This window comes from Panthera onca, chromosome D1 (genome assembly GCF_046562875.1).
Source record: "Panthera onca isolate mPanOnc1 chromosome D1, mPanOnc1 haplotype 2, whole genome shotgun sequence".
Lineage (NCBI taxonomy): Eukaryota > Metazoa > Chordata > Mammalia > Carnivora > Felidae > Panthera > Panthera onca.
This window is the reverse complement of record NC_138348.1, coordinates 58,070,458-58,082,642: the sequence shown is the minus strand read 5'-3', so window position 1 is coordinate 58,082,642 and position 12,185 is coordinate 58,070,458. Positions and strand designations below refer to the sequence as shown.

At 51.1% G+C, this 12,185-nt stretch overlaps 1 protein-coding gene and 1 long non-coding RNA gene across 6 annotated transcripts in view; one reads left to right on the top strand and one right to left on the bottom strand.

Moving 5' to 3' along the window:
* Positions 1-12,185, bottom strand: part of LOC132661287 (uncharacterized) — a 30,492-nt gene that overhangs the window by 1,857 nt on the left and 16,450 nt on the right. Inside the window, exon 4 of the long non-coding RNA XR_009602177.3 lies at positions 321-474. This is a non-coding gene — a long non-coding RNA (uncharacterized LOC132661287). The remainder of the gene's footprint in view (positions 1-320; positions 475-12,185) is intronic.
* Positions 1-12,185, top strand: part of CHRDL2 (chordin like 2) — a 33,125-nt gene that overhangs the window by 5,958 nt on the left and 14,982 nt on the right. For 4 of the 5 annotated variants that reach the window (XM_078433094.2, XM_060605636.3, XM_060605638.3 and 1 more), the window contains exons 2-3: positions 6,425-6,537; positions 10,356-10,449. In XM_078433094.2, the coding sequence (XP_078289220.1) occupies positions 6,425-6,537; positions 10,356-10,449 (207 nt within the window). Of the gene's footprint in view, positions 1-4,098; positions 4,557-6,424; positions 6,538-10,355; positions 10,450-12,185 lie in introns of those variants that run through there. The other variant, XM_060605639.3, reaches the window with a different exon arrangement.

Below are 12,185 nucleotides of genomic sequence, written 5' to 3'. Positions count from 1 at the left end.
TGTCTTTTCTGTTTCTTCTTGGAAGAATTCCCAATCACACTACCCACTCCTAACTATCCCCTATGAGGCCTTTATAGCATGAGAGTTTCAAAGCAGACTGTGGGATGACCTCGGATGGAACAGATTGGAAACTTTGACTTACATGTGAAGATCATGGAATTGCTCATCCCCTTACCTACCCGGGCTTCTGCCCTTTTTTACATGGTATTTGGCTTGGGAGTTTAGATGGTGAGGGCTGGAAAGGGGAGGTCAAAGGCTAGTTCCGGTTAGGTGGCAAGGTCAAAGTGCTAAGGGTCAAAGTGCTAAAAGTGCCATCTTACCACATGATGAAGTATTTTCTTTGTTAAAGAGGTTTCCGGGATTAAGGACCATCAATCACCTCCTCTTCCAGAACTTCCCCTCTCCGCTGACTCAATTCTTTCATGGCACGTTCATTTATCGAGCACCAACTCTGTGTAGGACCTGTGCAGAGCACTAGAGACCCAAAAAGTAATGAGATGTGGTCCCTGCTCTGAAGAAGCTCACAGTTGAGTAAGGAAGAAGAATGCACTTAATAAGTACTTCAAACCCAGTGACAGGAGTTGTCACAGAGGGCTGAACTCAGTTCTGTGGGAGCCCTGAGGAAGGACTGGCAGCTGGCCTGGAAGGGTGGGGCGGCTTCACCGAAAGGGCAGCATCTAGACAGGCTTTTGAAGAATGAGAATGAGTTGGCCAAACATGGAGTTGGAGAATCACATTCCAAGTGAAGGAAACCGCATGGGAAGGCGCAGAAGTGCGAAAGAGCCTGGTGGGGTGGTGAAAGAGTGAGAGATTCAACAAGAGGAGGGGAGGCTGAAAACGAGGCCACCACTGACAGTGTTGCTGGAAAAGCAGGCAAGAGCCAGCTCATGGCAGTCTGAGGTGACATGATAAGATTTAGAGTCTATATGGTAAACGCTGTTGCCCTGAGATCAGATGGGACCAACTAAGTCCAGCGACTTTAAGTCAGTGTCAAGCTAGGGAAGAGCTTTGGCTATGGCCTATTCAAGCGGATGCTTCGGGCAGGAAGGGGAGCTAGCACCCGGCACGTCCCAGCCACCTGCAGCGGCCTTGCGTGAACCACAGTCACCCCCACCTCTGTGCCTTTGCACGTAGCTCCTGACCTGCCTGACAGGTCCTTCCCCTCCGTCTGCATCTTGTTAACCCCTCCAACATCCAGGCCAGGCATCTTTTCTGGGGGGAAGCCTTCCCCAAAGACTCTGTGCTTTCACTGTCATAGAACTTGTCACACTGTATGTACAGTTGATGCTTGAACAATGTGGGGGTTAAGGGAACCAAGCCCCTCAGAGTCAAAAACCTGCCTTTAGCTTTTGACTCACCCCAAAACTTAATAACTGGTAGCCTACTATTGACTTGAAGCCTTACCGATAACATAAGCAGTCAATCAATACATATTTTGTGTGTTATATGTATTACATATGGTAATCTTACAATAATGTCAGCTAGGGAAAAGAAAATGTTATTAAGAAAATCATAAGGAAGAGAAAATACATTTACAGTACCGTGGTGTAAAAAATCCACATATAAGTGGACCTGTGCAGGTCAAACCTGTGTTGTTCAGGGTCAGCTGTATTATATCTATCCATCTTCTTCATTAGGCTGTGAGCTTCTTGAGAATGGGGACTGTGTCTTACTTAGTCATGGCCCAGGCCCACAGACTTGTAGAAGACTTGATACACAAAAGCTCAATAAATGAATGAATAGCAGGAAGTAACATTACTACACCTAATGATAATAACACTTTCTGTTTTTGTATCAAGTGCTCCCCATTCACCTGGTTGTTCAGGCCTGAAACCTCAGTCCTCCTACTGTAGACTGTTCCTTTATCCTCCCCGCCCACATCCAGCCTGCCCCAAAGCCCGCCCACCATACCTCCTAAGTGTTCCTCAAATCTGCACTTTTGCCCATGGGCGCGGCTTCCGTCTTGGCCTAGGCCAGCATTCTCTCACAACCAGTGACTGCAACAGCCTCCCTGGTCTCTCTGCCTCCAGTTTTGCCCTCCAACTCCTCCAACCCATTCTCCACTCCTGTGGCCACACTGATAATGCTAAAATGCAAATCTGACCATGGGCATGCCCCGGTTTAAAACTTTTCCGTGCCTTTCTTTTGCCCTCTGGATTCTCAAGGCCCCTTGTGAGCCTCTCCCTCCCTCTCCAGCCTCCTGACCCCTTTCATCTCTGTATCCCATCCCTGAGGTCTGTGTAGGCAGAGGGGGTGTTGAGGGAATCTGGCTTGTGAGTGCGGCTAGGAGAGTGTGGGGAGCCACAGGAAACAGGGTTGGTGAGGTTGTAAATGACACCTGGGAGATGTGACCTCAGTGGCAGGTACCCTGATATTCATGCCCTAATGGGTGTCTGGGGGCTGCCCATAAAATTGTGGGAACAAATGGAATACCATGACAAACAGACTGGTAGGGAAGTTTGGAGTCAGCACCCGGATCTGCTTTTTGTTTTTAACCTACCATTTACATTTATTTATTTTTGATAGACAGAGAGAGACAGAGCACAAGTGGGGGAGGGGCAGAGAGAGAGGGAGACCCAGAATGCGAGGCAGGCTCCAGGCTCTGAGCTGTCAGCACAGAGCCCGACACGGGGCTCAAACTCACAAACTGTGAGATCATGACCTGAGCCAAAGTCAGACGCTTAACTGACTGAGCCACCCAGGTGCCCCTAATCTACCATTTAACAGAGCATCTAATACATGTCAGGCACTAGGCACGTTGCATATATTATCTGATTTAATTCTACAATAACCCTGAGAGGTAGCCAAAACTAATCCTGTTTAACAGATATGGAAACTGAGACCTGGAGCGATTAAGTAATTTGTCTAAACTCAGGCTACAGATAAAAGCCAAATCCAGTTTGAATCCTGACCTATCTGACTCCAAAGCCAGGGTCTTTGGACTATATACACACACCTACATGCATTTTGAGGGGTAGGAAGCCTGTCCAACTTTAATTCTTCTCTGTCTAAAGCCTGGAACAGGGCCAACTGTCTTTTTCCTCCACTGCTGTCTTTTCCCTGAGTTAGACATCACTGCTAGGGGCCATTAACTCCAAAAGATCCTCAAGAGTAGGCCCAGTTGCCCCCTGAGTTGGGGAGAGGAATGTGGGTGCAGGTGGATGGGATGAGGTACGGTGGTGGGTGGAGAGGGGCAGCAGGGCAGGCCCAAGGGCAGGGCAGGTGGGAGAAGGCCACAGAAGATCAAGGGAGCAGATGGGAAAGGAGGGGATGAGAGATGAACTTGGCCTCCTTCTTCATGTTACTCACTGGCTCCCTGAACCTTATCCTAGCCCACCTTGGAAGCCCCGAGAGCTTGGGTGTGTGGCACCACCAATATATCCTAAATCGTGGAAGCTTGAAATGATCAGATCTTAGAACCACAAAATCACAGAAGCTTCATGTTCTCATGAAATGTAGGCTCTTAGAAGCACAGAATTCTCAAATCTTCAATCTTAGAAACTCGCAGTCTTAGAATTGAGAAATCACAGACTCATAAGCAGTATCTGTGCAGAAACCTTTGGAGATCAAAGTTCACCACCCCCCTTATTTTGCAGAAGAGAAACTGAGGCTGAGAGAAGGAAGAGCAAGGCTTCCTCATTGTCACAAGGTGATTTGGTGGCAAAAGGAGTTAGAGCTCCTCCCAGCCATAAGCAAGGATGGGGGCTAAAGCCAGGACTGCAGGGATGGAAGAGGCTGCGGCCTGGCTGGTCCCCTTTCTGCTTGGCTTTGGCATGGCCTTGGGGCACTCACCTCCCTGGTATAAAAGGGAGCCCCAGGCAATGCCACCCTTCCTTGTGCCTCACCTTAGAAGGTGTGGTTGGGTGGGGTTGTGGCCCCAGGGCCTCCTGGGGTTGAGGGACCGGCCTGCCAGGCCCCACACGTTCTCAGCCACTGCCAGGTCTGTTGGTGGGGCAACCGGCTTCCTGGCCTGGGCATGGGCTGAGCCGTTCCCTCTGTCTCCGTGCTCTGAGCAGGCAGCAAGGGGGAGGGGTGCCAACTGGCACAGGGGCCAGGCTACAGGGCCGCCCCAAGGAAGGTGGGAGTGCAGGGTTTCTTCAGCAACGAGGCTCAGACCGAAGGCTTCTTCGAGGTTGTGTTGCAATCGGCCCCCTCCCGGGTGGGGGGAGGGGACTGAGGAAGAAAGACATTATTCAATCCTTGGAGAGTTGGGCTGGCTCTGACAAGCACCCCAGCTGGGGCTGGGTCCCGCCTTCTCCGCCAGCGGGGGCTGAGAGATAAACACAGCTCATTTGATACGGGCCAGCCTGGGCCTTGCTGGGAACGGGATCTGCTGTCTGATCCCCCCTCTACTTTAGGGAGCTGGGGAGGGGGTGGGGAGAGAACCAAGCCTTGTGCTGCTACAGTCCCCAGAGGCCACTGAAGCACAGACTCTGAGGGCATCATGACCGGGACTTCAAATTTTTGTTCCTGGAGGCCTGAGAGGCAGAGCAGGAGTCATGCAAGGAACCAGAGGGAGGCCGGTTCCAGCTTCTTACAGGGGAAACTTTCTGCAGGTTAGGAATGGCCCCTGAGCCTCTCTCCTCTGGAGGTGTGTGCCAGGGACCTGCCCCAGCACCCCCGACTTGGAGAGGCGATTTCTGCATTGCACGAGCTGCCCCTGCTGGTGTGCTGCTTTCAGCTCTCTGTGATTCTGTGTGGTCCAATATCTAACAGGAAGACTCTAGGAAGTGGGCAGGAGGAGGTATGAAAGGCACCTTCTAGATTCTAGGCCAGTAGGGAACAGGGAAAGAAAATAGAGAACAGGATAAGGTGCCGGCTGAGGCAGAGAGAGGAGCCCCTAGGCCCTGGGATTGGGCAAAAAACCATGGAGTGGGGAGGTGAACTGCGGAGGGCTCTGCCTGGGAGTAGAGTCCTAGATTTAAAACACTAGCTGGATGGCCTAGACAAGTGCATCCTCAGTTTTTCCATCTAGTTTTCTCATCATTGCGGTAACAACCCCACGACCCTGTTAGAGGGACACTATCATCTATTCAAGATGACCCATCTTGCAGGGTCATTGTTACCACAATTATCATAATCCTAGCACTCGACTAAGTGTTAGGAACTGGGCTAAGTAAGCCCTTGACAAGCATCATCCAATTTAACGTTCAAAACAATAATGCCAATGAGAGAATTAAGTAATTTATGTAAAGAGAAGATAGTCAATAAATGTTGGCTCCTTTTTCCATAGCTCAATCTCATCTAATTCCACAAACCTTGGGGACAGCTTAGCTTGTGCTAGGCATCCCAGTTGCTCCCTAAAAGAGTTTTCCTGTAGGACTGACAGCATCCCTTCTGGGTTGTAAAAATCACCAGGTACCTGTGAGGAGGAGATCTGGCGGGGACAGGGCAAAAGGCAGCAGGGTGAGGCACAGGGCTGTGAGCCAGACCTGGAGCCCCGACCCAAGCCTAGGTGGTGATCTGGTAAGAGGTGGGGGCAGGCGGGGAGACTGATTGGCTGTGTGAAGTGAGTGAGGAAAGCAGGATTGCAGGAGATGTATCTAACCCACCTGGTGAAACAACCATTTCTCAGTCATTCCTAGAAGCATTCATCTGCATATAGACAACTGACATGCAGATCACAAAAGTAATCAACCATAGTGCAACCATAGTAGTCGCAATGACCATTGTTAAGGAAATTTAGGGGTCAGCTTTCTAAGAACTTTTCACTACGTAGCCCTTGTTTTCCCAGTTCAAACACTTTCCATCACAGCTTGCTGAGCTGTAAGGACACAGTACAGTATGAACACAGAAAAATTGCTCTGAGTGGCTTTATTGAAAAGGTGGGTCATAGGACCCAGAGATGGTGTGTGTGTGTGTGTGTGTGTGTGTGTGTGTGTGTGTAGGGAGAGGCTCAGCAGTGGGAAGGGGTGGGGTGCAGAGATGTAGTAAATAAATAAGCAAAATGGGACCAAGGGAAAGGAAGCCAGTGTTATTATGAGGACAGAAGGAGCTCTGGACTGAGCGTCAGGAAGCTTGGGCTAGCATCCCTCCTTGGTGACTGACCCTAAAGGTGACTGACCTCCTTGGTGACTGACCTTAATTTATCCTCTCAGGGCCTCAGAGTGTTCATCTAATAACATTTATACTACAATTTAAATCTGTAAACACTTTCACTGTCTGATCCCCCTAACTGCCCTGTGAGAGAAGTGTTAAGGTTCAGAAGGGGGAAGTGACACATCCAAAGTCACACGGCAAGTGTGTGGACAAGCTAACAAACTCGGATATTCTGGGCCCCTGACTGGAGAGTACTTCTGGTGGATTCCCTTTCACCTAAGTGGTCCAGATGACGTCCTTCCTAGAGCCAGAAAGAAGAAGAGATGAAGCAGGGTCTTTGGGCTGGAGCCTCCTAGGACTGACAAAGTACCGGTTGGTTTGCCAGGCCCAGACATGTTCTGCCTTTTCCATGGGAAGAGATATTCCCCCGGTGAGAGCTGGCACCCCTACTTGGAGCCACAGGGCCTGATGTACTGCCTGCGCTGTACTTGCTCTGAGGTACGTTCCTTTGGCCGCGTGACCACCTGTGACAGGTATGTCCGGGAGACCCTAGAGAAGTCACCCCAGAGAGAGGGTGGGGCCATGCTACTTCCCTAGCGAGTACGCAATACGTGGGAACAGACAGCTGTGTGCGCCTCCCAGAGATCAGTCACACCATGGGTCAGTGGCTGGGCTGGGCTGGGGACCCGGCCCTTCCATCTTTCAGCCCAGCCTTCCTTCCATGTTGGCTGCTGCCAGCCTCCTTGTGTCCCATGCAGCAGAGGACAAGAGCCTCCCTGTTCTGACCTCCCATTCCTTCCTTTCCTTGTGCTATTTCCTTCCGGCCACCTCTCTTGTGCCCTGCCTTAGGATGTGCTCTCCCAACTCCATTGGCTCAAATGCTGACTCTTTAAGGCTTCACCCAAATGCCCCCCTCACCATTAGCCTTATTATTGGATGCCTCGCCTGCAAGTGTGTCTCCTTCTTGGATGCCACATAAGATTCTCTGTCCCTTTCTCCTGATCACTGTTGGCCAAGTATAATAATTATCTGTGTCTGTCAGTTACTGCCCCTTCTACATGGGGCCCCTGAGAGCAGGTCTTCCTGGCCGCTACTCATGCCCAATTTGGTGTCCTGCCAGAGGCTGAACAAACTGGGGCAGAGACCAGATCTTTTTGTTCACTTCTGTGTCCTTTCCCCCACCCCACCCCAGCACCCTCCACAGAGCCTTGCACTATCAACTGGGTGGAATAAATAAGATCCCCAGATGGCCCAGAATTCTCAGGCCAGGTATGAGGGTGGAGGGGTGAGGATGGAGGGGGAGTGATTTGGGAGGCTTGAAACACCCCTTCAGCTGCCTGGGCCCAGCCTGGTTGGTGCGATATCCTCAACAGTCTTTGTCTGGGTGCTGGTGCTTGAGGGGGACAGCGTACCTAGCTCCTACCTGGAGCCAGCCCCTTGGCATCTTTCCCTGAACAAAAGCCAAGAGAGGAATGCAGAAAGCCTATAAGGCCCTCCCTTGTTAAGACAATCCTCAAAGTGGGAGCACAGAAGAGCTTCTGGGAAGACATTGGGAGGTGGAGGGGGGTGGACTAGCCCCTCTCCTGACTCTGATCACTGGGGTCTCACTCCTCCTGGGATCTTTCCCTCTGATTCCCCACTGCTTCTACCATGTTGGTCTGAGGCAGAACACTGCTGCCAACGGAGACACAACCCCCCACAACCGCCCCCCCCCCCCCCCCGCCCGGTTCTCCTGAGCACATCTGAGGCCAATCAGGCTTTACAAAAAGAACTTTATGAAATATAGCCAGAGAACAGAAAGAAAACCATAACAGAAAATTCCAGACATATCATGCGGTCCAGTTGACATAGTCCAAGTTTTGTGATCCACTGGAGCTAATTTGTTTCTCCCTCCTCCGAGTTTCCCCAACCCAAGTGATCGTGCCGGTATCTCCAGAAAATATCCTGAATTCCTCTACTTCTCTCCACTGCTCCCCTTAATGAAAGCCACCTTCATCTCTCCCTGGGCTGTTACACCAGCCTCCCAACTGGTCTCCCTGTTCCCCCTCTAAATCTGTCCTCCACACAGCAGCTAGAATGATCTTTTCTGAACCTGAAACTGATCACGTTATTCCACTCTTTAAACCTTCTCACTGCACCTAAAGTAAAATTCAAATTTCCTGCTTTGGGTTCTACATGAGCTGCCTTCTGCCTCTTTCTCAGACCTCATCTCCTACCTGTGCCAATGCTTCAACCTCATTCCTACCCGGTGGTTCCTCCGCCTGAAATATGTCCCGCCAGTTGAATCTTCTCACAAATGGTCCCTTTCATCTCACAGTTTGTCACATAAAAGTGACCTCCTTATGAGGCTTTCTTTGGTAGCTGTTTCTAAAACACTCTAACTTGGTTAGCCCAAGCACATCACCCTATTTTATTATCATTATAAGTTTAACATCTGAAATGACCTTGTTCCTACTTGTTTATTTTTTATAGTCTCTCTCCTACTCATAGGATGCAAATTCTGCGAGAGCAAAAACCATGTCGGGTTCACTGCTATGTCCCTAGAGCCTAAAAGAGGGCCTGGCACCCCCGTAGTTGTGTAGTAAATCCTGAGAGAATGAATGAGTCCCCATCCCGTCCACCAGGGGCAGCTCAGCATCACGGAAGTGCAGGGACCCTGGAGACAGTGCTCATCTATTGTGTGGTCTTAGGCACTTTAACCTCTCAGACAGAGGCTCTTTTCTCATTGTGAAAGTGTGGATAGCAGTACCTACCCCTAGGATTGCTGAGCAAATACAGTGAGATCATATATTTATATATACAAGATAAAGTCCCTACCTAGTAGCCCCTCAGTAAATGGCAGTGATGACTTTCCTGAGAGGCAGTCTGGCTGCATGGCCTTCCACCTGGTCACCTGCCGTTCAACCCCTTGCCTGTCTCTACTTTATTCCTGGCTGCATGTGGCTGATCATCTCCATCCCTTGGCTCCTCCAAGGCTGGAATCAAGAAAGAGATCCTAACTCTTCAGGTCACACAGTTCCTTGCACTCTGCCCTAGTTTCTCATCTGAGGGACTTAGTTCGCCCCTTAGTTCACCTTATTAAGCACCCATGTGTGCCAGGCCTCTAGAAGGCCCCTTTTGGAGCTCAGACCAATTCTGCGGACTCTGGGATGCCCCTTAGCACACTGATTAGTCCTTGCAATCTGGCCGTCTTGAGAAGCAGTGGCCCCAGAGGGACTGGGGTCTGGTCCAGAGTTTTCCATGGGGCAAGAGGTGCTGTCCGGGAACTCGGTGGGCAAGGGGGCTAGAAGCAAACCCGCTGACTTCACAGTGGAACAAAACTGGCTCCCTCCCTTCATCTAAGAAAGAGGCCCTCTATCCCTTCTTTTCTGGCTCTTATTTATTCACTCACTCCTTTGTTCAGACTGTAACAGGCAGTAGCCTGGAGCAAGGCCCTGAGCTGACAATTCAGAGATGAACAGACGAGGCATGACCCTTGTTTTTGGAAAAGAATTCGTGGATGAATGGGCTAGACAGATGTAAATGGTCTGTGACAACATGTGGTCCAGTTGACAAAGTCCAAGATTCGTGATCCACTGGAGCTAATTCGTTTCTCCTGCCCCCGAATGCCATGACCCTTATAACAGAGGGGAGAGTAAGGTATGGGCCACCTAGGTCGGGCTGACAGACTCTGTCTGGTGAGCTGGGAAACCTCCAGAAGGGGCGGTGGCCTCCCTCTCTTTAGCTCCTCTGTTTCTGCTCATCACTCCCCCTCCCCCATTTCTCTGCCCCATCCCTTCTCTTCCATTTGCTGCCCTTGAAAAAGCGTAAAGAACTTTGGGCCCCTCCTTCTTTAGTGCCAGCTCCAAGGCTTTGTGCAAGGTTACCCAAACCTCCTAGAGATTCAGGGAGTGGATCGCAAAGCCCCGAGTCTTCTCCACATCAGGTTTCTAATCTTGTCCTCATCCCTGTCACCTGCCCTCCTGTGTCACATTTCTCTTGTAACCCCAAAGCTCAGGCTCAGAGGTAAAAGAATGAAGCCCCAGATGTAAAACAACAACAGTCAAGATCAATGTCAGAATAAGTCCAGCCTTTTACCTGTATTTCTCAAACACCGGGAAGGGGACACAAGGTCTGTGCAGGTCTGTGCACACTGTGGGGCACATGAGCAGGGGAAGGGGAGAGACTGGACAAATTGAGTTGATTGTTTTTGTTCCGTCACAGGCTGAAAACAAGTGTAGTGTCCCACAGCTGGGATGGGGTTTTGGGAAAGGTCAGGTTCAGGTGGGAGGCAGTGGTTCTTTGGAATCAGGACCTCCCTTCCATGTCCCCTTCAGAGTGCCCATGTGAGTTGTTACCGCCTCCACTGCCCGCCTGTCCACTGCCCCCAGCCTGTGACCGAGCCGCAGCAGTGCTGTCCCCGCTGTGTGGGTAAGTGGCCTCTCTCTCTTCGGCTCCTCTGTGTTTGCTCATCACCCTCTCTCTCTGCTTCTCTGCCCCATCCATTCTCCCCCTTGCCTGCTGACCCCATCCCAATGCAGGCTTCTGGCTAAGAGGCGCCTCTGGCATGAGAGGGGGCAGTCTCTACTATCAGAGGTGTTGAGATGACAAAGGTATTCGGGGGAAGAAACATCCCAATCCCCACGGAGGGCTGGGGTAGCAGCAAATTTCTCATTCTTAAGTAGCTGGGCTTGGCAGAAGGAGGGAGAAAATGTGGAAAGTGGCTGAAGGTAACAGGGGCGTGCTTGGCCTGTGGATGGCACACTTGGGCTCCAATCTCTCTCTGGCTGGCCAGAGCTGGAGGGGGTGGACATGCCCTGTATAAGTGGGGGTGAGTAAGCAGGGGCCCAGAAGCCCTGGAGGGAGATGCCAGGAGTCCCACCCTGGGGCTGGGAATGACTACAGGAGTTGGAGTACATGTATTTGGAGATTTCTCCCAGTGCCGAGGTTCAGGGACCCTATGTGTCTTGATGCTAAATGCTTATGATTCTATGACTTTAAGATTCTAAGAGCCTCTGAGACTGGGATTCTAGGAAGTGAAGGTAAAAGAGAGAAGAGGAGAGGTGGTCTGAGAAGGAACAGGCATTACCAAGTGTATATGTAACCACGTGGCCAATGAGGGGCAGCCAGTGGGGAGACCAACATAATGGTAGGGAGATATTGAGTGGAGAATTAATGCTTAGAAGCAACAGGAAGGTGATAAAAGAGGGCTCCAGACTATGGTCTCTAGGCTCTGGAACCAGGGCTCTCCTGGTGAGCTGGGGACCTGTATGGAGTATGTGTGCAAAGGGGCTCATTTTCCATGCAGAACCCCAGTAGAGATCTGACCGAGGCCCTGGCTCGGGTCACAGATGTTCCTGGCTCTCAGTCCCCTTGGGGAGTAGGGGCTCTGAGCTTCATCCTGCCCCATGAGGGGGGTCATCGTGCCTCCTCCATGGCAGAGGCTCACTCCAGGAGTCCTTACCTCTCCTTGCTGATTTTGTGCATTGGCTCCTTCCTTCTTACATGCTCCTCTCTCCCTCTCCGTGCCCTGCCCCTTTGCCCGCCTGGCTGTACATGTTCCTCATAACTCAGCTCAGCCATCAGCTCCTTTGGAAAACTCTCCCTGCCCAACCCCCCACCCCACCCCACCCCGGGCTGAGTTAGGGGCTCCTTCTCTGTGCTGCCATGACTTCTGTGCTTCCATCTGCCCTAGCCCTTACTTCTACAGCAGCACTGCTCGTAGGGTATTTCTCTAACCCCTCAGAATGTGAGAGTCCTGCTGGGAGGGGCTGGGTCTTACCCAGCACTCCATTCCTAATGCCTAGCCTGGTGCCTGCTACAGAGAAGGTGCTTGGTAAAGGTGTCTTGAGGGAATGAGTGGGTACTCTCAGGAATGGAGACTTATCCTGCTACCTGGCAGGATGAGGACTGGCTAGTTGGCAGGTGCTGACAAGTGGGGCTATGGTGGCCAGTGAATGACAGGAGCTTACACCAAACACAGGGATAGTCTAGATCATTCCAGCTGACTCTACTAGGATATAACTCTGTGTGGGGCCTCGTTTTGTTCACTGCTGTATCCCCACCACCTAGGACAGTGCCTGGCACTAGAGGGGATTCATGGATATGCTCATTGAATGTTAAGTGAACTAATACAGGTCCCCACTGAGTGGGGCTTTGTGGAGCTG